This window comes from Chlamydomonas reinhardtii, chromosome 16 (genome assembly GCF_000002595.2).
Source record: "Chlamydomonas reinhardtii strain CC-503 cw92 mt+ chromosome 16, whole genome shotgun sequence".
Lineage (NCBI taxonomy): Eukaryota > Viridiplantae > Chlorophyta > Chlorophyceae > Chlamydomonadales > Chlamydomonadaceae > Chlamydomonas > Chlamydomonas reinhardtii.
The window spans coordinates 2893254-2916362 of NC_057019.1; the positions used below are offsets into that span (position 1 = coordinate 2893254).

At 63.0% G+C, this 23109-nt stretch overlaps 5 protein-coding genes across 5 annotated transcripts; 4 read left to right on the forward strand and 1 right to left on the reverse strand.

Annotated features, from left to right (window-relative positions):
* Positions 1-14: 14 nt before the first annotated feature.
* CHLRE_16g663750v5 (uncharacterized protein) lies at positions 15-7209 on the forward strand. The gene is made up of 14 exons (XM_043071034.1): positions 15-749; positions 857-1220; positions 1355-1627; positions 1863-2236; positions 2427-2506; positions 2696-2790; positions 3109-3282; positions 3416-3742; positions 3979-4179; positions 4546-4646; positions 5050-5172; positions 5409-5543; positions 5861-6106; positions 6319-7209. Exons 1-14 carry the CDS (start codon positions 531-533, stop codon positions 6676-6678), a joined length of 3072 nt encoding a protein of 1023 aa, XP_042915676.1. The 5' UTR covers positions 15-530; the 3' UTR covers positions 6679-7209.
* Positions 7210-7344: 135 nt separating this feature from the next.
* CHLRE_16g663776v5 (uncharacterized protein) lies at positions 7345-8696 on the forward strand. Its single transcript, XM_043071035.1, has 3 exons — positions 7345-7579; positions 7686-7933; positions 8187-8696. The coding sequence occupies exons 1-3, from the start codon at positions 7564-7566 to the stop codon at positions 8223-8225; spliced, it is 303 nt and encodes a 100-aa protein (XP_042915677.1). The 5' UTR covers positions 7345-7563; the 3' UTR covers positions 8226-8696.
* Positions 8697-8805: 109 nt separating this feature from the next.
* CHLRE_16g663800v5 (uncharacterized protein) lies at positions 8806-13216 on the forward strand. The gene is made up of 8 exons (XM_001701435.2): positions 8806-9152; positions 9233-9321; positions 9620-9678; positions 9962-10140; positions 10785-10845; positions 11137-11235; positions 11507-11695; positions 12101-13216. Exons 1-8 carry the CDS (start codon positions 8872-8874, stop codon positions 12335-12337), a joined length of 1194 nt encoding a protein of 397 aa, XP_001701487.1. The 5' UTR covers positions 8806-8871; the 3' UTR covers positions 12338-13216.
* Positions 13217-13267: 51 nt separating this feature from the next.
* Positions 13268-19260, forward strand: CHLRE_16g663850v5 (uncharacterized protein). Its single transcript, XM_001701434.2, has 17 exons — positions 13268-13626; positions 13867-13971; positions 14127-14209; positions 14353-14425; positions 14533-14633; positions 14815-14920; positions 15090-15335; positions 15526-15628; positions 15780-15921; positions 16041-16188; positions 16336-16419; positions 16656-16814; positions 16925-17071; positions 17174-17494; positions 17625-17780; positions 17896-18071; positions 18234-19260. The coding sequence occupies exons 1-17, from the start codon at positions 13603-13605 to the stop codon at positions 18346-18348; spliced, it is 2289 nt and encodes a 762-aa protein (XP_001701486.2). The 5' UTR covers positions 13268-13602; the 3' UTR covers positions 18349-19260.
* Positions 19261-19278: 18 nt separating this feature from the next.
* Positions 19279-23024, reverse strand: CHLRE_16g663876v5 (uncharacterized protein). The gene is made up of 9 exons (XM_043071036.1): positions 22548-23024; positions 22366-22442; positions 22145-22220; positions 21943-22062; positions 21320-21771; positions 20818-21076; positions 20507-20721; positions 20234-20356; positions 19279-20022 (listed from the first exon to the last, which is right to left on the reverse strand). The coding sequence occupies exons 1-9, from the start codon at positions 22708-22710 to the stop codon at positions 19942-19944; spliced, it is 1566 nt and encodes a 521-aa protein (XP_042915678.1). The 5' UTR covers positions 22711-23024; the 3' UTR covers positions 19279-19941.
* Between the last annotated feature and the right edge of the window lie 85 nt (positions 23025-23109).

Consider the following 23109-nt stretch of genomic DNA (forward strand, 5'->3'; position numbering starts at 1 on the left):
GTTATAGTCTGTAGATCAAGCCTTCGGGACACAGCCAGTCTGACAGCCAGTATTTTCGCCAGTTTCGCGTGTCGCTTGGTATTGGGCGATGCAATTTAATGCTAAGCGACTTTGCTTACAATAACTACTATTACGTAGTTCATCAGCGGTATCGCATGCTTCTGCGCAGAGCAGTTCTGTAGCAGCGACGCACTTATTCTTACCTGCTATTCTCACTCGCTACTCGGCAACCGGCCCAAGCAGCTCTCGATATTCGCTCCAGCTGCAAGCATCGTGGCAGCGCTGAGCCGGAGCGAGTGTTTCCCCCGGTTCCTCGCAGCTGCCCGTCTCGTACACGCCCGCTGTACGAGGGCGTGTCCTGGCACCAGCACGCACCTCCTCCGACCGGGCCTCGCGACCGGCGGCCGCCTTCAGCAAGTTGTAGAAGGCTCTCGGCCCGCCAGCCCAAGGCATAGTCACAGTGGACGGCCTGTTGGGCGCGACAGCCTCACTACCCCTAGCAAGCAACCGGCACTGACCCCGCCCGCGATATGCCGCGGGCACGCGGCCACAGCCATCGGGCGCCGGCAGCCCTTGTCCCGGTGCTGGTCCTGGCTGCGGTTCTTGCTGGATGCACGGATGCAGCCAGGCTGCATCGGGCCGCGGCGGGCGCCGCCGCCGGTGACATCCCGCTGACCGATCCCATCACCCTGCTCACCCCTGCCATCTCAACCACCGCCAGCAGCCTCGTCAAGCACCGTGCAGCCATGGTAAGCCAGGGGTTACTTTGCCTCCACAACCCGGGTGCACTGACCACTCACCTACTCCTGCTGCATCATTCACAAACGTCACACCAACGCAATGCCTGGTGGCGCAGAGTGCCGTGCTCGCCTACGATGCGACATTCAGCGCCACCGCCGCCGCCTCGGCCGCCGCGGCTGCTGCAGGCCACGCCAAGGGCCACGCCGGCCACGTGGCCAGCGGCGGCGGAGCTCCTCGCCGTCAAGCGGCTTCTGACACATGGGGCTCACACGACAGGGGCGTCGACGCGGCCATATCGAGGCAGCAGGTGCAGGCGGAGCCCCTGCGGCGGCAGCGGCTGGCGGCGCACCGGCGGGCGCTGTCCGGCGGCTGCCCCGACTTCCCGCCGCCCAACCTGGTCATGTGCGCGGGCGGGGTGACCTACCCAAGCACTTGTGACGCGCAGGTCAAGGGCTTCTGTGCCGAGCACATCCTACCTGGTGAGGCCCCCGGTGCACGCGCGCAGGGCGTGCTGCTTTGTGTTCTTGCGGCGGTTTCCCATCTTTGGCGGGACGCAGCCACACGCTCCCCTCCCTCTCCCCAACTCCGCCTCGCCCCTGCCTCTGCCCTCCAGGCAACTGTGTGCCCGGCAGCCGCATGGCCCTCACCTGCAGCCTCAGCTTCGCAGAGCAGCAGCTGTCGAGCGGCGCCTTTGCGCCCGCGCCCAAGCCGCTGACGCTGGTGCTGACGGCAGCGCTCAAGCCCTCCGGCAACGAGGACGGCGGCGGCTGCCCCTGGTACCTGATCAAAGAGCTGGTCGGCGGGGGCGGCAGCAGCGCGGTCGGCAGCAGCGGTGCGAAGCTGAGCTACGGCGGCAAGAGCTACAGCCTGGCGCTGGCGGGGCAGGGTGAGTGGGGATAGAGAAGTGGGGATGGCAACGGATAGATGGGCTGAGCCGGATGGGGCACCCGGCTATTCGCTTGATAGGATAGAGGCTGTGTGCTACCGTATTTTATTATGAAGCATGGAGAGGGACAGGAGGTAGGTGCCGAGTCCTTCGCTTCCTCCGCCACGCCCAAGGGACTGCGTGTATCACATCCACCTGATACGCCCCTGGCGCGCTACCCGCCCGCCTTATCCAGGCGACTTCAACGGAAACGACAACCTGGTCCAGCTGGCGGACGATCCGCTGGAGCCCACCTCCCAGATTCTGTCGTACGCGGGGCTGGCCCTGTACGACAAGAAGGACGAGTGGACCATCTCGATAACCGCCGCTACCGATCCATACAGTGGCGGCGGTTACGGCGGTTACATGACCCTGACGAGCGACGGCGCACCGTTTGATGGAGTCGTGCTGGTAGCGCGTACGGCCTCATGCAGCTTGGATCTGGGGAGGTCGGTGCCGATCCCGAGCCCGCCGCCGCCACCTTCGCCGCCGCCGCCATCGCCGCCGCCGCCGCCGCGCCCCCCGCCACTGCCTCCGTCGCCCTCGCCCCCGCCGCGCCCGCCCGTTCCGGTGAGGCAGCAGCAGCAGCGGCAGCGATAGCCACAGTAGTGGGGCCGCACCTGCTCCTTATAGCGAACTACTTCTGGGCGAGTGCTCAAGATGCATGCGGGCTCACGTATTGCTGGCATGGTTTGGGAGGGCTATGGACGTGAGGCCGCTCCTGTCTCATGGACGCATGTGCGGCCTGTACCCACCGCAGCCGGTGCCTCCGAGCCCGCCGCCCAAGCCCACGCCGCCACGGCCAATGGCGCCGCCGAACGCCCCTCCCCCAAGCCCAAGGTACCCGCCCCTTGCAAGTGTAATGCCGGCTGCCCTGTATGCGGTACACGCCCTTCATTCCCGCGCCCCTTCCCCGCTGAAGCTGCACCGCTTCCCGTCCCCAATCGATGCCCTGCCGCCTGCTTCAACCATAGCGCCCACCCCTCTCCCCTCTCCCACCCACCCGCCCGCCCACCTGCCCACCCGCAGGCCGCCCCGGCCTCCCTCTCCGCCCTCCTCGGCCCTGGAGGTGTTCACCGACAACCTGGCCTTCGCTGACAGCGCCGGCCGCCGCGTGGTGTACGGTGCGTGTTTGTGTGTTTGTGTGTGTGTGTGTGTGTGTGTGTGTGTGTGTGTGTGTGTGTGTGTGTGTGTGTGTGCGCAGCTTGTGCGCTCCGCGGCGTGTGCGTGCAAGTGACACCGGGGCACGGGTGCGCATTTCGTTTCCTTAAAGCATCTTCGACAACGGGTGGAGGCGGTGGAATGCTGGCTGGGTTGCTCGTGTCGCGTGCTACGGTCACGGGCGCTGCTCGACAGGCATTAAAGCCGTACGGTGGTATGCGCATTGTGGTGAGTGCCGCTTTGATGCCCAACAAGCTGTGCCCCGCTTGCCCCACTCGCAGTGCTGCGGCTGAGCGCGACACCCGTCCCTGAAGCTGGCGATGGCGGCAACGGCACTACTGGCCCGGTGTTCAACTTCCGCGTTCGGCACGTGGAGGGCACCGTCACGGTGATCGACCCCGGAGAGTACGCCACTGCCCCCGTGGTGACGGAGGAAGTGGATCTGCTGCCGCCGGGTGGGCCGATGTGCGGGGGGGGTGTAACGATGTGTGCATCTGTGTGTGTAATGTGTATGCGGGGAATGACCAACCTTGAACTGCTCACATGGGCTCAAGTACGGTACCTGATGCCGCCACGCACTGCATGCAGGCCCAGACGGCTACGAGGGCAATGACAACCTGCTACAGCCGCTGCCCAGCCCCGGCCCCGGCGGCAGTAGCAACACCGCGGCCCGCCTGCTGCCGGTGTTCTCCAGCCGCGGCCTGGCGCTGCGCGGCACGAGCTCCGGATCCAAGTTCCTGATCCGTGTGGAAGATTTCGGATCCGAGTCTGAATCCAACAGCACCGGTGGCTCTGCCGGCCCCGGCCCCGGGCCGCGCTGGCGCACGGTGACGACGGCGCTGGTGGGCGGTTATAACGAGACGGAGGATGTGGCGGAGGATGAATTCGTGTACACGCCCAACGGCACCCTCAGTCGTGAGTCGGGATAGGGGAGGCGCGGCAGCGGCATGAGGTAGGGACAAGGGTGAGGAGGGAGCAGGTTGGCAGCGAAGAGCGCCTGCGCAAAGCCCCTGCCCGTGCAAGCGGGTAAGGGTGCCGCGCCACTACCCAACCCGCCCAGCCTTGGCGCCACGCACAACCTCAACACTTAACATCGCCCCACACCCACACACGACCCTATCATGCAACCACACAATCCCCACAACCCGCAGGCTACGTATCCGTCCCCGCCCTGTGCTTTGATACCAACGCCACCGCCGCAAACACGAATGCCTCCTCCTCCTCGCCGGGCGCCGACCCCGGCCGCACCGACATCCTGTTCCTCACCGACAGTACTGGAAGCATGGGCACAGCCATTGCCGACGTGCGGGCCCAGGCGCGGCGCATCAAAGACGCCATCGCGGCGGTCGCGGGTGAGGCCGATGAAGAGTGAGGGAAGTGAGTCGGTGAGACTGTGAAGTTAATATATTACGTGAGTGATCAAGTGAGTGCAGGGGTGAGTGAGTGGTGGTCCATGCTGCTCCAATTGTGCCGCTGTGCGGCTTTTACTGCCAACCTCAAGCCCAGAAATCGCTGACGCCCAGTCCCTAGCGACCACGCTCACTGCCAGCACCCGCGAAGCCTGCACATCCTCTTCCTTCCCGTCCCACACATTGCCACACATCCGCTCGTTGCCGCCCCGCCCTCCTCCTCCTCCCCGTCCTCCTCCATCCACCTCTGCTCTTCCTCCTCCTCCATCCTCCTCCTGCGCGTATTGCTGTTGTCGCTGCCTCCTGCAGTGGACGTGTGGTTCGGCCTGGCGCAGTATCGGGACACGGGCGACGTGTTCGTGTGGCACCTGGACCTGGCGGTGGGACCACACCCGCCCGCTGTCATCCAGGTGGGGCAGGGGGATTGTAGTCAACAGTCCAAACTAAACCGAACCCAATGCAGAAGGGGGGGAGGGGGCGGGTGGGGGGAAGTGGTGCATCACCGTGTCCACAGCGTAGACGCTGTGACGCAGCCCAGGGGGGGCCGGTGTGCTCTGCCGGACGAGCGACTAGCCGCCACAGACGGCGGTTGGCGTAAAACCCACGACCGTGTACACGCACGCACGCACACACACACACACACACACACACACACACACACACACACACACACACACACACACACACGCACGCGCACACAGACACAGATGGGTGGGCTTTCGTATCGTTTTTGAGCACACACAGATGCCAGGGCCATACAGAACGGGGCGCTTCGCGCCCACTGCCCCCTGCTCCCTCCCCCCACCCGCGCAGGCTGCCATCGACACCTGGTCCGCCAATGGCGGCGGAGATGAGCCGGAGGGTCAGCTGTACGCTCTGCAGCAGTGCGCGCTCAACCCCGGAGTCAGCTGGCGGTCGGACGCGACCAAGTGGCTGGTGAGGAGGGCGGGCGGGGGCAAGGGGAAACGGGCTTGGGGAGGGGCGTGGGGAAGGCAGGCCGGCAAGTGGAGGCGCTGGCATTGAAATGCCTCGCTCGGCACAGGTGGCTTGACAGCTTAAACCATTGCAGCGGGCCTCGCATGTAATGCTCGCCCGCAAATTGCGAGTCGCAAGTGACTCGTGCCGGTACAAGTGCTCTGACTGCCACCCTGCCGCCTCGTCATCCTCTGCAGATCTGGTTTGGTGACAACCCCGGCCACGACCCCTCAAACGCCGGCGTCACGCTGCCGGCCTCCATCGCTGCTCTCACCAGCCGCGGCATCCGTGTCATTGCCCTGGAGATGGGCAAGCTCAACCAGTGGGGACAGGTGCGGCAGGCTGGAGGTGTTCTGGGAGTATTCTGCTTGGCCAGCAGCCCAGCTCCTGATGAGGCACTGGTGCACTGGCCCCTGGAGCCGCTTGACTGTTGGGTGACACTGCAATCTAGCTGCTTACGACGCGTTTGTACTGCGCCGTATGCATAGCGTTCGCCTCGACCAGCGCAACCACCTCCAAAGTCTTATGAGTCACACTGCACCCACCAGTACTGCCACCAGCAGCGCCGCCAGCACCAACACCAGCACCAACATCACTTACAACGTGACGGTGTCGAACACCTGCCCCGATGCCATTCCCTACCATGAAGGCGACTGCCATCGCCAACGCCACGGGCGGAGCCTACCTCAGCGGCGCCACAGTCAACCCAGCCAACCTCTCCTCCGCAATCATCGGTGCGGCGCGCAGCGGACTGGCGGGCCGTCTGGCGGCGCGGCCGGCGGCGGGCGGCTGTGACGACCCCCGCGTGTCCCTGAGCTTCGGCGACGCCGCCTCCGCCTTCGCCCTGGCGGCGGTGGACAGGGGCCAGCGCCTGTGCTTCGACGCAACTGCCCAGGTAGGGGTGCTGGGCAAGGGTGCTGGGGGATTCTGGGCATGGCTCTGGGCGAGGGTTTGGGGCGCGGTTGTCTAGCCCGGATCCCAATAGGGGCTTCTTCCGCTTACTTCCACTCCGGGTCCCTTCACCCGACCTGCGCGTAAATCTCCCGGTTCGCCCTGCCCCACTGCGCCCTCTCCTCCCCCGCACGCACCTGCCCCCCCCGCCGCCAGGTGGGCACGTGCTCGGGGCTGACCACCACGTGCCGCTGGCAGCTGGTGGACGTGACCGGGGCCGTGGTGCACTCCGCAGCCGCACACGTGACCGTGCCCGGCACCTGCCCACCGGCGCCGCCTTCCCCACCCGCGCCGCCTCCAGCAGCGCAGCCCCCGCTGGCGGGCCACCCCACTGGCTACCCGCCGGCTGTCCCGTACCCTGGCTACCCGCCGCACTACCCGCCACACTACCCGCCACACTACCCGCCACACTACCCGCCGTACTACCCGCCTGGTTACGGGGAGGCGGCGCCGCCGCCGTACTACGGCCCAGGGTACGGGTCCTACCCGCCACCCTTGTACAGGTCTCACCCGTAGCTTACATGACGATGATGCATTGCTGGTGACGTACCTTATTCGATGTCACAGGTGCACGTGTGTGCTGTGTGAAAAGACGGGGTCACACGGCAATAACGGCGTGGTGTTGCTCGGTGTTGCGCTGCTGTTGTGTTAGGTTGTGTGTTGTGTCATAGTTCGCGCCATGTCCTGCATGATACTGTAAGTCTGGCCGCTGTTATGGCATTGAGCACCCATGAACATGTACATATGATGCTACAGGTGCATACGTAAGAAGGCTTCGAGCTTAAGAGTTGTTACTGGTATGCATAATGGAAGTAAAGAACATGGCCGCATGGCGAAAGTAAGCCGTCCGGGCACTGGCGTGGCGTGGCGGCAGGGGCTGGGGCCCGAGTAGGTTGGCGGGGCGGCGCGGTGTGTACTGTGCCCGTGTTTGAGCAAGACGTTTTGAACTGGGGTGCCACTCGCGGTCATAGAGGCATCGCGTTGTCATGGCGCTTCATAGTTGCGGCGTGCCGGAACCACCAGTAGTGGGTGTAAAGCCGGCTACTTGCCCGTGTTCCCCCTTCCAACAAGTGGCACGGCACACGGTGCCTGGGATTTCAGACACAGTGCGCAACACGACATCGTGCGGGCTCGGGACCCCTTCAGCTGCTGTTGTTCCTTCGTGCCACCACCCATCCTACACGATTGCCCTGGCTTCACCTGCGGGGGTTCACCAACTACACGACGGGATAGGACCGTCCCATGGGGCTCCCTCGAGCCAAGTCCGCGCTGCGTTCGCTTTTCGCCTGCTCCCGTTCCAAGCGAAGAATTGCACACGGTCCGAGTAGCAGACACACATAAACAATTGCTGATAAGTCAAAGCTGCAAGCCTGTAAGGCGCGCGCAGCCGAGAGCGGTATGATGCGCAGCAAGGCCGGTAAGCCGTGGCACGGTGTACGTGGCCGAGCAGCGCTATCATAGTTGCGCGGTAGACGATAGACGAACTCAGATGCACTCGCGCCGCATTTGATGTTCCTGCGCAGGCTCCGCTAGCTCTGCAGGCGACCCTGCGGGTAGCAGTGGCGTCAGCGCCGTGCAGCCTCCAGCACCCGCCGCAGCTGAGCAGCACCAGCACCGGCACCAGCAGGAGCAGCTACCCCGGGTCCCAGGGAGTGGCCCAATGTCAGTGGCAGCTGATGCGGCCTACTTGTCAGTGCCCACCATCCGCGGGGAGGTCGAGGCCGAAACGGGGCAGCATGCCGGTGCAGCGGGCCGGCGGGAGGACCTGCAGGTGTGCTGGTGGCGGCGGTGCCGCGTGTGTGTACCGTATGTGTGTGTGTGGGGGGGGGATTAGTCAAGTCCAAGCCCCGATTAACCCAGCCCCAGGGGGACGTGAGCTGCACCAGCAGGTTGTGCCTATGCAATGCAGTTGAGGGAGGCGGCATGGGGGACTTGGGCCAGAAGCCAGCTTACTACTTCAAGCCCGGCACTCCAGCAGTCCATATCCGCCCCCCCCCAACGACCGCACACGCCCGCACGCGCAGGAGGCTGTGGACTGGATGATGGAGCGGTCGGAGCGATGAGGCAGCCTGCCATGGGTCGGCTTGCCGGCGCCCTCCGGTGAGCAAGGCAGCCGCTGGGCGCTGGTGGTGGGCGCCAGAGCCAGTCAAGCTGCTTGAGTACCGGCTGTGTGGAGGCATGCAGGCGCTGGACATTGCGTGCGGGATGAGGAAGTTGCACCGCGCATTCGAGGGGGCCAGCCCGAACCCCGCAGGTGGTGGCCTGCCCGAACCCGCTTCAGCACGGACCCGTGTGGGGCTGCAGAACCCGTCATTCCAGTCAGCTCCCTCTGCTATAACTTTAATTTTGGCAGCGTTCACGTGTTATTGGGGATGCGGACCGTATCTGGTTGATACCGCGTGTGGTCGAATTCCCGGAAGCCTGCCTTCTCCCGTTTGCACCTGTGAATTGGCCAGCCGTCAAGTGGCATGGAAGGGATTTTGAAAGCTGAATTGATTATGTGTGTCATCCGAGAACGAAATGACTCGAAAAACAGTTTGGCTTCGGCCGGCCCCAGACCCCATGATGGGGCGCATGGCCAACGACTGGCGAACTTCCATCGCTCAATTGCCCGCGCTCATTGTAAAGTCTTGCCGCCACAGTGACCTGCTACGTGTGACCGCTCCCTACACAAGCAACGACCACTCGGCATATACATTCTAGGGTCAAATGCAGGCCGCCCTTCGCGCACCGGTCACTGCGCCGGTATCAACGAAATGTCGTAGTGCGCCAATCACTGTTCGATGCCTAGGTACACAACTGCCCCGGCCAGCGGTGTCGGTGGCGGCCGGCGTGCAGTCGCGACAGGCTGTCGTGCCACGCCCACTGCAACATGCCTCACAGCAGCAACACGCTCGTGGAGAAAGTGTTATCGTAGCTTCTTCTGCTGCCAGCGTGCCGGCTGAGGCGCCGCAGTCGAACTGGAAGCTGCCGGTTTACATCGTGCTCTGGTGCGTGACGCGTTGAGACGTTCCGGCCGAGCTCCGGCCATAGCGCTGGCGGCACAGGGGTTTACACATGCATGCTGCAGGTATGCCTTTAACATCATCTTTAACATCGTCAACAAGTCAACGCTCAACACGTTCCCGTGCCCCTGGTTCATCGGGACATGGCAGCTGGGTGAGCAGGGCGGGCACAGGCGCAAAACGCCTGCAAACCAATCTGGGACGCACCGAGAGAGGTTCAGCTGCACACGTGACAACTGTGTACCTCTCACTCGAAGCGTTTCCGGGAAGCCTCGCGCATTCCGCGCGCGCCAACCCGCATTGCTCACGAGGACCCAATGCACCACTCATCATTCCGCTCCAGTAATCTATCTCCACCATGCCCAAGCACGTACCCCTGCTGTGTCTAGCTAGCTGCCATGGTAGCCACGCGTCATTCAGCCGGGCCTGCTCACCCACCCCCACACGCGCAGTCGCCAGCGGCCTGTTCATGGCGTTCCTGTGGATCACCCGCCTGCACCCCGTGCCCAAGGTGAGCAGCGCCCGTGCGCCCGCTTGCTTGCCTGCCCGCCTACCTGCATGGTCGCCCACCAGGCTGTCTACCTTCCCGCATGTCTGCCTGCATCCCTACCTGCCTAGGAAGACTACAGTGCTTGCACTCGCACACCCCACATTGGGCAGACCGCTTGAGCGGCGCATGGGACGCAGCCACTCACACACCCGAGCTCACGGCAACGCCCTCCGGTGCTCCCTTCCCTCCGCCTGACCCCTCCCTCTTCCTCCGCACCTTTTCTCCCGTCCGCTCCCTCCTGCAGGTGGACTCCAAGTTTTTCATGGCGCTGATGCCCGTGGCGCTGTTCCACACCGTGGGCCACATCGCCGCAGTGGTCAGCTTCAGCCAGATGGCGGTCAGCTTCACGCACATCGTCAAGTCGGCTGAGCCGGTCTTCAGCGTGGCGCTCAGCGGGCCGCTGCTGGGCGTGGGCTACCCCTGGTGGGTGCGGGCTGGGGCGAGGGGTGCGGCGAGGGGAGGGATGTTGTTTGCACGATTCTCCAGGACATGAGGACGGATGACAAGACGTGCGTGGGGCAGGAGACGCCAAGACGCATGACCCGACAAGCTGTAGGGGGGCGGCCAACAAGGGCAGGCGGGGAGGGAACGGGGGAGGGAGGGGACCAGAAGGACGGCTGAACGGAGACCGGTATGGGATGAGATAGGGCGCGGCTGCTGGAGTGGGAGTGTGCGTGTGCGGGTGCACGTTGATGGCGTGGCAGGGAGGAGGGGTGGAAGGGGACAGGGGGTATGCGTCTGTTGATGGTGAAGAGGAAAGCGCAGGGATGCAGGAAATCAGTGGCTATGTGCAGAGGACAGGGCACGGGTGTGAAGGTGGAGGGTGACAGCGCAGGGAGCGGCGATGTAGATTAGGGAGCCGGGGAAGAGGGGCGCGAGGGTCAAGGGGGAAAGGGCGGGAAAGGGCAGTTGGCAGTGATGGGTAGAAGGTGGTGAAGGGGCCACACCGTATGCTGGCGAGCCTGGCACACGGGAAGCTAAATATCACAACGCGGACCTCCAACTGCATGCCACTGCTTGGCATATCTTTCGTTGCCAACCCCCGCTCTGCTGCCTGCCGGCCTCAGGTACGTGTGGGCGTCGCTGCTGCCCATCGTGGCGGGCTGCTCGCTGTCGGCCATGAAGGAGGTGAGCAGAAGAGCGGGGGGGGGGCGGAGAGCAGGAGGGCAACAGCGGCGTGGGGCGTGGAGAGCAGACGGAAGCACGGGAGTTGGCTAGGTCAGAGGCGCTGGTTCTAGGGGCCCAAACTGGGAGTGGAGCTCGCGGGCAGGGGCGGGGCTTGAGGAGCTGGCGGCCGAGCAACATGCGGCTGGTGTGGCCCCAGACTGCAAGCCAGGGCAGGGGCCTTGCTCGGCCCCCGTCCCGGCATCCCAGCTCCCTTCCTCTCCGTCTAAGCGGCGTCCTACCTCCTGCTGCCAGGTGTCGTTCGCCTGGAGCGGCTTCAACAATGCCATGATCAGCAACATGGGTATGGTGCTGCGTAACATCTACTCCAAGAAGTCGCTCAACGACTACAAGGTGCGAGGGAGGAGGAGCGCGAAGGGCAATGGGCGTGGGTGGGGTAGCGGGGCAGGGGGGACAGCGGCATGGCATCTAAGATGCGGCATGGGGGAAGCAGCTGAACCGTGTCCACAAGACAGCATTTGGTTTCATTGTCCATCAGTACTGGCGTCTTGTCCAGTGTCCGCAAAGCGCATGCGCATGCCAGCAAGTCCCCACTCCGCCCATACCCCCAACCCACTTCAACAATGTGTATGCCCCTGCAACTCCTTGTCTCCTGACCGCGCAGCACATTGACGGCATCAACCTGTTCGGCCTCATCTCCCTCGCCTCGCTCATCTACTGCGTGCCCGCCTCGCTGTACTTTGAGAGCGGCATCTGGAAGGGCATGTGGGAGGCCAGTGTGGCCAAGACCGGCGAGTGGGGCACGGCGCAGCTGCTGCTGTGGGGTGGCTTCTTCTACCACCTGTACAACCAGGTGCGTGTGGGGAGGGGGGCGGGGCGGCGGCGATCTGGGGGCGCGGTGGAGGGAGCGAAGGGGCAGGGTTTCAGGGGCCCAGGGGTGGGTGCAGGAAATGTCTCGTGCATCTCGCGCGCCGGAGGCGATGCGGGGCCTGAGGACAGGGGCGGGATTGGGCGAGGGGCAATCCTTGAGAGTTTGCAGTGCTGGCCAAGTGGTGGCCTTGGCCTGTTGGCGCAGGGATGGGAGAGGGCGATGCCGATGTGGGTCGGGAGCATGGGGACGGGACCGCCGCGACTCCGCCCGCACACGAGCAACCTCAGCCTCGCCTCCTTCCCCCTTGATCTCACTCACTCCTCATCCTTCCTCCCTGCCTCTCCCCTCCCACCATCCATGGCGTGCCCCGCACACGCGCACACGCAGCTGTCGTACATGGTGCTGGACCAGGGCATCAGCCCCGTCACCTTCAGCGTGGGCAACACCATGAAGCGCGTGGCGGTGGTGGTGTCGTCCGTCATGTTCTTCAAGAACCCCGTGTCCGGCTTGAACTGGATCGGCTCCTTCATCGCCATCCTGGGCACCTACCTGTACAGCCTGGCCACGGACCGGTACGCGGACGAGAAGAAAAAGGCGGCGGCGGCAGCCAAGAAGGCGCAGTAAAGGAAGCGGGGCGGATGGAGGGGAGGCATGGAGGGGAGGAGCAGGAGCCGGACGGGGATGGTGGTGAGGGGATGATGTTAAGGGGCTGGTGGAGGTGGAGGGAGCATGTTGTTTGTATACGATGACCGAACACCCCGGGTTATGGCTGTCAGGTACGTGCTCTTGATGGCCGGCGCTTTGACGAAAGCACGGCAAGGGAATAACAGCGCTGCGGCGTGCAGTCTCGCAGTTGGCACCCCTTATGTTTGACAAGGTCGAGTTGGGTGTGTTGCGTGCCCTGGCTACATGTATAACGTACACATATTGTCTAGTATGAATCCGCTGTTTGGCGTGTTCATCTTCTGCTAGGTTGTCAGACTTGAGGGCACGAGTGAGTACCATAAGATTACTGTCGGCGCAGCAACGAAATGCACGGTCAAGGTTGGGCTCGCACCGTGTGACCGTGCCGCCGCATAGGCGAGGCGCAGCGTTGAGGACGCCATGGCTACTAATCAAGGTCAAGCACGGGCTGAACTGAAGATTGTGATGAGGGTCTGAGAGTTGGCTGTCAGGACCACGATGGGGTTGTCCGCCTGGCCTGTTGCGCGGGTGCAGGGGAAGGGTGTTGCACGAGCCTTGTCAGCCAGATTCAGCGACGCTGCTGCTGGTAGCACATCAGTTTCATCGCCATTGAAAGGGAACAAGCGGGGCTTGCCAAAGCGGCACTTGCTGGCGTTTGCCATTGCCGATGTCTCGTCTTCCTGTGACAGCCTCTCCTTAAAGCAGCGCCTTGATACTTTAGGCATAGCCAGGGTACTTTAGAATGCCGAGCGCGAGCCATTCAAGCCGTCGGCGATCGGCTCATCGCGATGGACGGCCCAGGGCGTAGTGTCAGCTGACACCTTACCCCTGCATAAACTCCCTGGCTCTATCAATAATAGCAAGACTCAACTTAACACTGTGTTCTACGGACCACTCCTTTGTTTCTAGGCTACCTCGTGCAGTAGAAGTCATCGTTTAGTACTTGTTCGCCGGAATTCGCTTATTCGCTTTCTTGTTTCCCTATCAATTTGTTCCTCTCCCACTATCGTTGGCCCTCGTTGACGATCAAACTTCCTGACCTGCAAGGGTTTGAACCCAAATATTGACCTGCGGCGAGCTGCGAGGCAATGAAGCTTCATCCAGCGGGATTCAGTCAGCAACGTGTTCTATGCAGCCAAACGCAGTCACGGAAAGTCGTGCCGTCGTGCCCGAGTCAGCTCAAGGGCCTGATTCGGAGTCACCGAATGGTTCGTAGCGCCGTCGCCCTGGTGGGTCCCGTCGCGTTCTGGGTACACAAGGTTACAAGTGGATACTACCTAGACTTGCGTATGGCCTGCCCGGCTGATGATGCCCTCGGAGCGGCTGTCGACATGGCATGCCGCGGCGCACCGCGAACGGACTGCGGCTCCGGCACCGTGGCTGTTGGGCAGGATGCGGAAATGAGCAGCTTGGAGCAGCCATGGCTGTTTGTGGGGTTGGCGAGGCTAAATCGTAAACCTGCACTGCAGGACGGGCCCGGCACGGCCACGGAGAGCAACCCAGATAAGCAACCAGCAGTGCAGCTGATCGCCCAGGATGGCGACCTTCTCAGCAATCTGGACGACAAAGTCCAGGTTGGTGCAAAGCCGCAATATGTCTGCAAGCTGCTTGGTGTGCACACTCCTTGCCTCGCTATTTTGGGGTGGGGCGTGCATTCGTGGGGGCGCTAGCCCTTAGCGACCCTTGACGAGGTTGTCCCGTCACTCAGGAGTGTCCTGTGCGATGACAGGTGGCTGTGGCGCAGCCGTCATACACTGTGCGCATTCTATACCGCAGTCGTGGCACGCCTTTGCAAGATGCGTCCGACATCTGGTAAGGCCAGCAAAACGCTGCGGCCGTGTGGAGGCTTGATGGTATCAGCTTGTCAGGGCATCATACCTCAGCACGGGAAGCTGGTCAGCGGGCTATGGAAATCTGATACCGTGTGTGCCGTGCACTTACCCGCGATCATTCAGGGCACACATGGGGCACAGCGGCTGGCAGTACAAGCTGGACGTGAAGCTGGAGCGCCAGAGCGAGGACCCGCAGGCAGGTTCTTATTGGAAATGGTGGATGGGGCTCAATCGGTGTGATCGACCGACGTGCTCAAACAGCTGTACCATCAGTAAAGAGTGCATGCACCATGTATACTGTAGGCATGGCAGGGCTCATACCTCATCCCCATCAAGCAACTGTCGGCGTCGTGGCACCTGGAGACCCAGATGGTCTTCAAGGGGCTGGTGGGCGGGCACGAGAGGTAAGTGACGGAGGGTTTTAGTGTGCAAGTTGAATCTCGGGGTAACAGGAGCTTAGCGCTTTTTGAGGTGCAGGATACGCGTTGGAGGGGTACGCATGTTCGAGCATTGTGCAGAGGACAGCAAGCGGGTTCGTAACGTTTGGCTCGACTTATCACTGATTTCAGGAAATCGCACACACAGGTGGGACAACAAGGGCGGTAGCAACTGGACCGTCGCGGTGGAGGTGGCGCCGGGTGTGGGCCTGGTGCAGGCGCTGAACCCGACATACGCGTCTACCCGGGAGCTGGTGAGTAGGCACCCTGGTCGATAGATGGGACGTTCGTAGGAGTTACAGAGGTGTGGACTCACGCAGTACAGTACTTCCACATGTTCTAATCTGTACCATCGACAGCAGCACCAATCCTAGCTATACAGTGTCCCTAAACGTACCCTTCCCCGCATCTTGCTCCATGCAGACGAGCAGCCTGCTGCTGCGGCTGGAGGCGCTGGTGGCGGCGCGGTTGCTGACGCCAGAGCAGGGCAGTGTGCTGCGCGTGCTGGCGTGGCAGCACGACATGGGCCTGATCAAGGCCTACCAGGAGATACGGAACAACAAGGACGAGCGGCAGGTGGCTGGCGTGCTGGCGGGGCGCTGCTCCTGGCTGCGGCCGCCCGGGCTCAACGTGGTGCACATCGCCAGCGAAATGGCGCCGGTGGCCAAGGTGCGGCGAGGGATCAAGCGATGGGTGGAGGGCACAGGGGGAACTGGGTCGGGCGGCATTGCGTGCGCGGTATGTCAGGTAGGATGCGTGCGGGGGCTTGCCATACATAGTTCTTCGGGCACATGGCAACCTTGGCTAAGGAGTTACGGGGCTCCTTTGGCTGTAAGGTTTGCTTGCTCGTGCTGCACAGGTGGGCGGCCTGGCGGACGTGACTGCGTCGCTGGCCAAGGCGCACCAGGCCTCGGGGCTGCTGACGGAAATCATCCTGCCGAAGTACGACTGCATCAAGTACGGTGAGTGTTGTACGCGGCTGGGGCCTCGGGGTCAATCAGCCGCAGGGCTACGGCTGCAAGCGACACGCATTTGCATACCCACATATGTGATATGTCAAGTATGGAGCTTCAATTCCCCGCTGAAGTCTTCCACGCATGGCTATATGTGCAGACGACGTTAAGGAGCTGAAGAAGATGGCGACGCTGCACGTGCCGTGGGGCCCTGACCCCAACCGCACTATTGAGACATATGTGTGGAGCGGGCTGGTGGACGGGCTACCCGTCTACTTCATCGAGCCCAACTGCAGCGAGCGGTGGGTGTCGCGGCCCCCCATCAGTGTTGCATGCCGATGCACCCGCTATGTGTATCAAATACTCTTTGCGTGGGGCAGACTGAGGCTTATGGTGTTGTCCATATCGTTGCTGTGCAAAGGTATTTCTGGCGCGGCAAGTTCTACGGTGAACCGGACGACGGGGCGCGCTTCTCGTTCTTCTCGCGCGCGGCGCTGGAGTTCTTGGCGCAGCGGCAGCACGAGGCGCCCGACATCATCCACTGCCATGACTGGCAGGCTGCGGCAGTGGTGAGCAGCGGGCCAGTGTACGCAGCGCCCGTGATGGCGAGTTTGTGCGGTGCACAGGGAGAGCCTGGTGTTGCAGAGGAGGGGACAGCTCAGTCTTGCGCCAGACAGCGCACATATACTGACCAACAACATTTTATGCTGATGCAGGGGCCATTGCTGAAGGAGACGTACCGGGCCTCAGGCCTGGCCCGCACGCGTGCGGTGCTTACCATCCACAACATGGCCTTCCAGGTAGGTGGGTGGGAGGAAGATCCATTTTTTGGAGTGGTTTTGGAAATCTCGCTGAGCTCGCCCCATGACCAGCCCATACTTCTATTGTCGCGTGCACGGTAATCAGCCTTAAAGGGGCCTTGCGTACGGTAACTTGCCACGCATTACTCCATTCCAGTTCGCTGGGGTAACATGAAGGCTGTATCACATACAAGACAACGATTCCGTAAATCGGTGGTCCACACATTTGTACGCAGGGCCACCTGAACGGCGCCTTCCTGCAACACATGGGCCTCACGCCGCGCGCCGCGCACGTCACGTCCCCCGACATCATGCTCGATGGCAACGCGCCACCGCCCGCCCCCGCCAACAACAGCGGCAACCCCTACGGCCACATGTGGCTCAACCTGCTCAAGGTGCGGCACCGAAACAATGCACTCCGTCTCTCCTGGTGTGCCGCCATGCAATCAATCCCGCTTGAACGTATGCGTGTGTGTATGTACATACGTGTACGTGCCCCGTGCAGGGCGCCATCGTGTACGCGGACCGCATCACAACAGTGTCGCCGACCTACGCCAACGAGGTGCTGGGCGAGGAGGGCAAGGGCCTGCAGCACATGCTGCAGCGCCACCGCCACAAGCTGGCGGGTGTGCTGAACGGCCTCGACTATGAGGTGGGTGTGTGCCGGCGCGAGGCGGCGAGGGACCGAATGTGGTTGCGGAGCTCGCGCATTACCATGGGCTCCTCCGATACCCTAGTGTTCCTATCACTGCAGACGTGGAACCCCGCCACGGACCCGTGCCTGCCGGCGCACTTCACGTCGGAGGACCTCAGTGGCAAGCGGGCATGCAAGGCCGCGCTACTGCGGGAGCTTGGGCTGCCCTTCGACGGCGTGCTGCCGGGTTCCAATGGCCATGACAGCAACGGGAACGGGAACGACAGTGGGTCGCCGTGGGGACCGAACGGTCGGCCGCTGATCGCCATCGTGAGCCGCCTGACGCAGCAGAAGGGGCTGCACCTGATGAAGGCGGGACTGAAGGCGGCAGTGGCGGCGGGAGCTCAGGTGGTGGTGCTTGGAACCGCGCCTGACCCCAAGGTATGGTTGAGGTGTTGTGCCTTGCGCCGGCTCATGGCTTGCATGCATTTCCAACCGGGTGCCTGTGGCCCGCCCTCCATGGAGCTCAATGCTTCCCTGGTTTCCTCCCGCCGCCGTCGCTGTACGACAGGACCAGGCAGAGTGGGAGGCGTTGGCCAAGGAGGTGGGCGCGGGCGGCGACGCGCGCATCGTGCTGCGGCACGACGAGGCCATGAGCCACCGCATCTTCGCCGCCAGCGACATGCTGCTGGTGCCCTCCATGTTCGAGCCGTGCGGCCTCACGCAGGTGCGCGGGGCTGGGGTCCGTGTTGCGCTCACAATTGTGTCGTTGCTACACTAGTGTCTAGTGGCAATGGGATCAGGGCCAAAACACTCGCCGTACTTCCCTGGTGTGACTGCAGCTTATTGCGCTGCGTTACGGCACGGTGCCAGTGGTGCGTGAGACGGGCGGGCTGGCTGACACGGTGCGCGACGTCGCCAAGGCAATGCCAGAGCACGAGAAGAACGGCTTCACGTTCACGGCCAAGGATGCGCCGGCGGTGGAGCACGCGCTGCAGCGGGCTATCAACGCCTACAGGTGAGGGCGGCACCCCGTTTCCACTCTGCGCGGGATTCAGCGTCTTGCATAGCTTATGAGCAGGTTGCACTCGTAATGCCTGGCGCTGAGACGGGCGTGCTTCATCGCCAGACCACACTCCAACTTGCTACGGATTCCGTGCATACGCCTACTGCGTCACAGGGACGGACGCACGTGGTGGCAGCAGGAGCTGATGCCGCGTATCATGCGGCAGGACTTCGGCTGGACGCAGTCGGCCAGCACCTACCAGCGCATCTACAACGAGGCCATGCACTAGAGGGGGCGGAACTGCGCGCGGGCGGTAAGCGGCAGCACCTGATGTTACTGGTGAGCGACAGCACCTCCCGTCTGCGCTGATCAATAGTCAGTAGCTGTTCACGGACTCAACTGCCTAGCTGGCATGTTGAGTTCACAGCGGGTAGAATAGTGGCACGTGTTGTGGCACGCAATTGGCGTGCCAAACGCTCGCCCGTGTCAAGTAATGTGCAATGTGCAGGTGTTCGTTTGTGGTGAGATGGCGGCAGGCCGTTTGAGAGCGTCGGGTGTGTTTGGAAAGGTGGCGCGCTCCTGTCGCGCAAGACTCTGTGGGCGCGCGTGTCCCAAGTTAGGCAGACGTGTGACCAGGATTGGTGAAGAGTTACGCAGCCCTGTTTGCCCTGCAGGTCATAGTCTAGGATAGGACACAGCAAGGCTGTGAAAATGTACCTGCCTGCTGGAACTTTCCAAAGCCATCATAAACGCAGGGTGCGAATGCCCCAGCCGCAATTTTTTCCGCTTATTATCTGAAATCTGCCCAGGATGATGTGCCTGGGCATGTGGTACGGCGTGAAGGTGAACTGGAATGACCATAGTGAATGGTGGGCAAAGAGTGGGGTGGCGGGTGCGGCAGATTGCTTCCCACCGCCCCTAAATGAGTGTGGCACGGTACTGGTGATTGGGCAGTCAGCAGCGTGGTCCGATGTCTGTGCTGCTTGGTAGTGTTAAAGGTGTCCTTCGTGCAGCGTGGCCATGGGCTGACCGGGTCTAGGCGTAAGAGCTGTAGCGCTGGAAGTGAATGCAGACATTCTTGCAGGTGTTCAAAGTGGCCCAAACTACGGCGCCAAACACAATGCCTTGGCAGCCGCAAGCTAGTGATCAAAGTGAGGACCGGACGTCACGTGTCGCGTCGAGCCTGTAAATTAACAAGAAAAGGTGGCTCTCCCTTGCAAGGGAAAAGTGGGCTGAGCCCACGCCACGTCCTCCGTCTGAGGCCGAAGGTTCCGATACTAGCCTCATCTCCCGGACATAGCCGGGGTCGGTTTGTGCAGGCACCGCCCGCCATATGTGCCCAGTCGCGCCCAGCTATCAAGCACTAGTGCAGCAGGCAGCAGGCCAACCAGACAGCAAGGAAAACACCCCTGCCGCTGCAGCCGACTGCCCGCTACGCCATGCTCGTCAGCACAGGTCGCTAACCAGACAACACCGGCAGGTCTCAACCTGCGCGCCGGCGCCGCTTTGAAGGCGGCGCCGCGCTGTCCTCCTCCACGTGGCCTTGCCCGCCCCCTCTGCTCCGAACATGCGCGCCGCCACTGCCGCTGGGCCCAGGGCCGCCCGTGCCGCCGCCACCACCGGGCCCAACGCCGTGGCCGCTGCTGTTGCCGCCGGTAGGCGCGGTGCCACCGCCGCCGCCACCGCCGTCTCCAGGCCCTGCACCGCCGCCACCGCCGCCGCCACCGCCGCCGCCAGGCCCTGCACCGCCACCGCCGCCAGCAGGTCGCAGTACTTTTTGTCGACGCAGGCAGGCAGGCAGGCAGGCACGGACAGGGGCCGTGCTGTAAATTAAAGAATGGCGCCAACAACCATCATTGGTGTGGTCCTCGTAGGTCCTCCACTAGGAGCCGCTACTTGGCAGCTGCCCCGGCCGCTTCCACCTCCCGCCCACACTAATGGCTTGCGTCCATGACCGAGCCACCTGCAACACAGCCGGGGGAACACGGTGTTGGGAGAGTGGCAAGGCGCCGAGGCGCTGCGTTGCACCAAGTCAACAAGCCTGGCGGTAACGGGTTGCCACGCTGCTGGCTGTCCTGCACCGAGCTCCCCTGGTTCTGCCGTTGACCTCCAAGCCGTCAGCTGTCCATTTCTGAGCTCGATTTGCATATCTGCATCCACGCATCACAGCTTACCTGGATCAGCGCAACAGTGTGGTTAGGGCCACACGCCACACGGCGGTAGATCCAGCCCAGATTTGAATCTTGGTAGTTGAAAGGGTCGCCGCCGTCTTGCCGGAAAACTTCACCTGGCAGGATCTGCGTACAGCCGGCATTACGAGTGGGCCAGCATACGCTCAGGTACGTTCCGAAGCCCACACTTGCATACGGTAGACATGGCAGACTGAAACGCTGTATCGGCTACCACACGGTAAGCCGCGCCAAGGTGATGGTATTGCGAGTGCTCACCTCCAACTTGGTCACAAGTGTTGGGCTGGGTAGGTTGACTCCAGAGCCCACGCCCAGCTGGCCGCCGCCCAGCCTCAGCCGGACCTGCGGGCCGCCCCTGGGGCTGTACGCCTCCTCCTGCCCGGGCGCCGCCAGACGCGGCAGCTGCAGCGCCCCCGCACTGGACACGGCGCCGCCCCAGCCCCAGGCAAACAGCTTCCCGTCGGACGACACGCCTGCGAAGCCAGGGAGAGCTCGCTCAGCAAGATCGTCTGACAACACGGAGCCCCACGCACTTCACTCTTCACACTGCGCCACAAGTCACAACTCACCAGCACTATGGGCTAGCCCTGCAGCGACATCCGTAAACCACCACCTGAAGATGGTGGGGGCTGGGATGACCACGGCTGAACCGGGAAGGGGCCCGGGCGCCGGCCCGAGGCCCAGCCCTGATCCTGGCATCATGCCCAGGCTCCCAATACCGCTGGGGTCTGAGCCCCACACATGCACTCGCTCATCAGTGCGGCACGCCAGCGCGTGTGCGCCGCCCAGAGCTAGCCGCCGAGTGCGGCGCAAGCTTGACACGTCCACCTGCGTGTGCCAGGGAGCGCGGCAGCGACCGCCGCCACCATCCGGAAGATGATATTACGCTGCTGGCGACAACACAGAGTGCGGTTCGTACAGACGACGCGCAGACCGACTCCTAGCCAACCTGCACACCGCACAGCACAGCAACGCGAGTCTGAGCATCAGAACGCCTCATCCTGCACAGGAGGTGCCCCTACCAAGCCCCGCCACCCGCCTGATTGCAGTGCCATGCGCGCGTCCACTCACCAGGCGCGGCTCCCACTCATCGTCAGGTGTTGCTCGCCCGCCGCCGCCTGCAGCTGCTCCCGCTCCGTGCCCCAGCTGATGCAGGGCGCCAAAGCCCCACGTGTACACCCTGCCCGCTTCGTCCATGCATGCCGAAGTGGCGGGTCCTGCAAAAACCTCCGCCGGCTTCGAGCCGCCCAGGGCGGCAGTCGTCACTGCCCGGGGCAGCCACTCAACCCAGGGGCTGCGCGCGCCGCCGCCCTCGCTACAGCTGCTGCTACTGCTAGTTCTGTCGCTACTGCTGTCGCTACTGCCATCGCTCCCGCAACTGCTGTTCGAACTGGATGCCGCAGATGGCGGCGGTCCGAGCCCCAGTCGGCCGTGGTCTCCTAGCCCCCACGCGTACAGCCTCCCGGAGTCTGTGACGGCCAACGAGTGCGCTGCACCAGCCGCCACCGACACCACCCGCTGCCCTGCATGGATGGATACAAAGCATCGCGAGCGGGCCCATGTGTTATCGTGCCTGCTGCGCCGCAAAGCCGTCCTAGGTCAGTAGCGCATTGCCCTGTTGCACGTGCTTAGCCCTCATCAGAGTCGCTGGCCCCTTCATCATCTGCGTCCCACGGCAGCAATCAGCGGCGCACCTGTCAGTGCCTCCACCAGCATGGGCCGAGCGCTGTGACTGCGGCCGCCGGGGATCGCGTCTCGACCCACGCCCAGCTGCCCCGAGGCATTGCAGCCAAACGTGTACACCCGCCCGCTCTCTGCGCAGGATGACTGGGCGTAGGTCCGTCATGAAAAGAGGAAATGCCATGGAAACACTTAGCACGGCACCTGCGATCGCACCTGTCAGGCAGGCCGTGTGCGCGTCGCCAGCCGCCACGGCAGCCACAGGCTCCGGCAGTAGCACGTTGCCCGGCTCCTGCACCCAGCCGCCACACCGCACCACACGCAGCCGCTACCGTCACCTTACACGGAGTGGCTACCGCTCTGGCCAGCACAGCACACGCAGCGCCAGCGACCTGACAGAGGGTACCCTGGCCACATACGCACAGCCCTTAACACACCGCAGCGCTGTCGGCCTCGGCCGAGTGTCCGAGCTGGCCCCTTGTGTTGAGGCCGAACGTGAAAACCAGCCCGCCGCCTGCAGCAAGGCAGAAGTGCCACACAGTGAGGCCCCATGCGACTACGCCCCTCAACCCTAAACGCGCAACGCAGCAAGCAAATGATTCGACTGCCTGGGACTTACGTGTGACCACTACCGTGTGTGCGCCGCCCGCGGCCAGATTCTCCAGGTCATAGCGCGCGAGGGCGAGGTTGACACGGGGGGTCATGACAGAGGACAGTGTGGTGGCGCCCAGGCCCAGCCTCCCGTGGTCGGCATTCCCAAACGCAACCAGCAGTCGGTGCATTGTATATTTTTACTGAGCAAGGTGAGGCAGCAATCAAATTCTGAGGTAGTATGATACAGGCCAGACTCTAGGCGCCGCAGCAGCGCAGCTGGCACGGGCGTGTCACACGCGGCGGTACCCGGCGTGTCGACGGCTGCGAAGTGGCCTTTCGAGATCGAGTGAATTTGCACGTCAGATTCAATAACTTATTGCCGCTGGGTATTCTGGTGTTGCCAAAAGGCATACTAGTGTTTTCGTAGCGAGAGGTGTTGCGCCCGAGCGAGCGCTCTCCGCTGTAGACCCAACGCTTGAAGCAGTATGCTACACATCAGTAGATTATAATTACATTAAGAGACACGACAAAGGACTCGATTCGGGACGAGATTTGGTACGATGATGGGACCCATTGCGCCCGCTTGC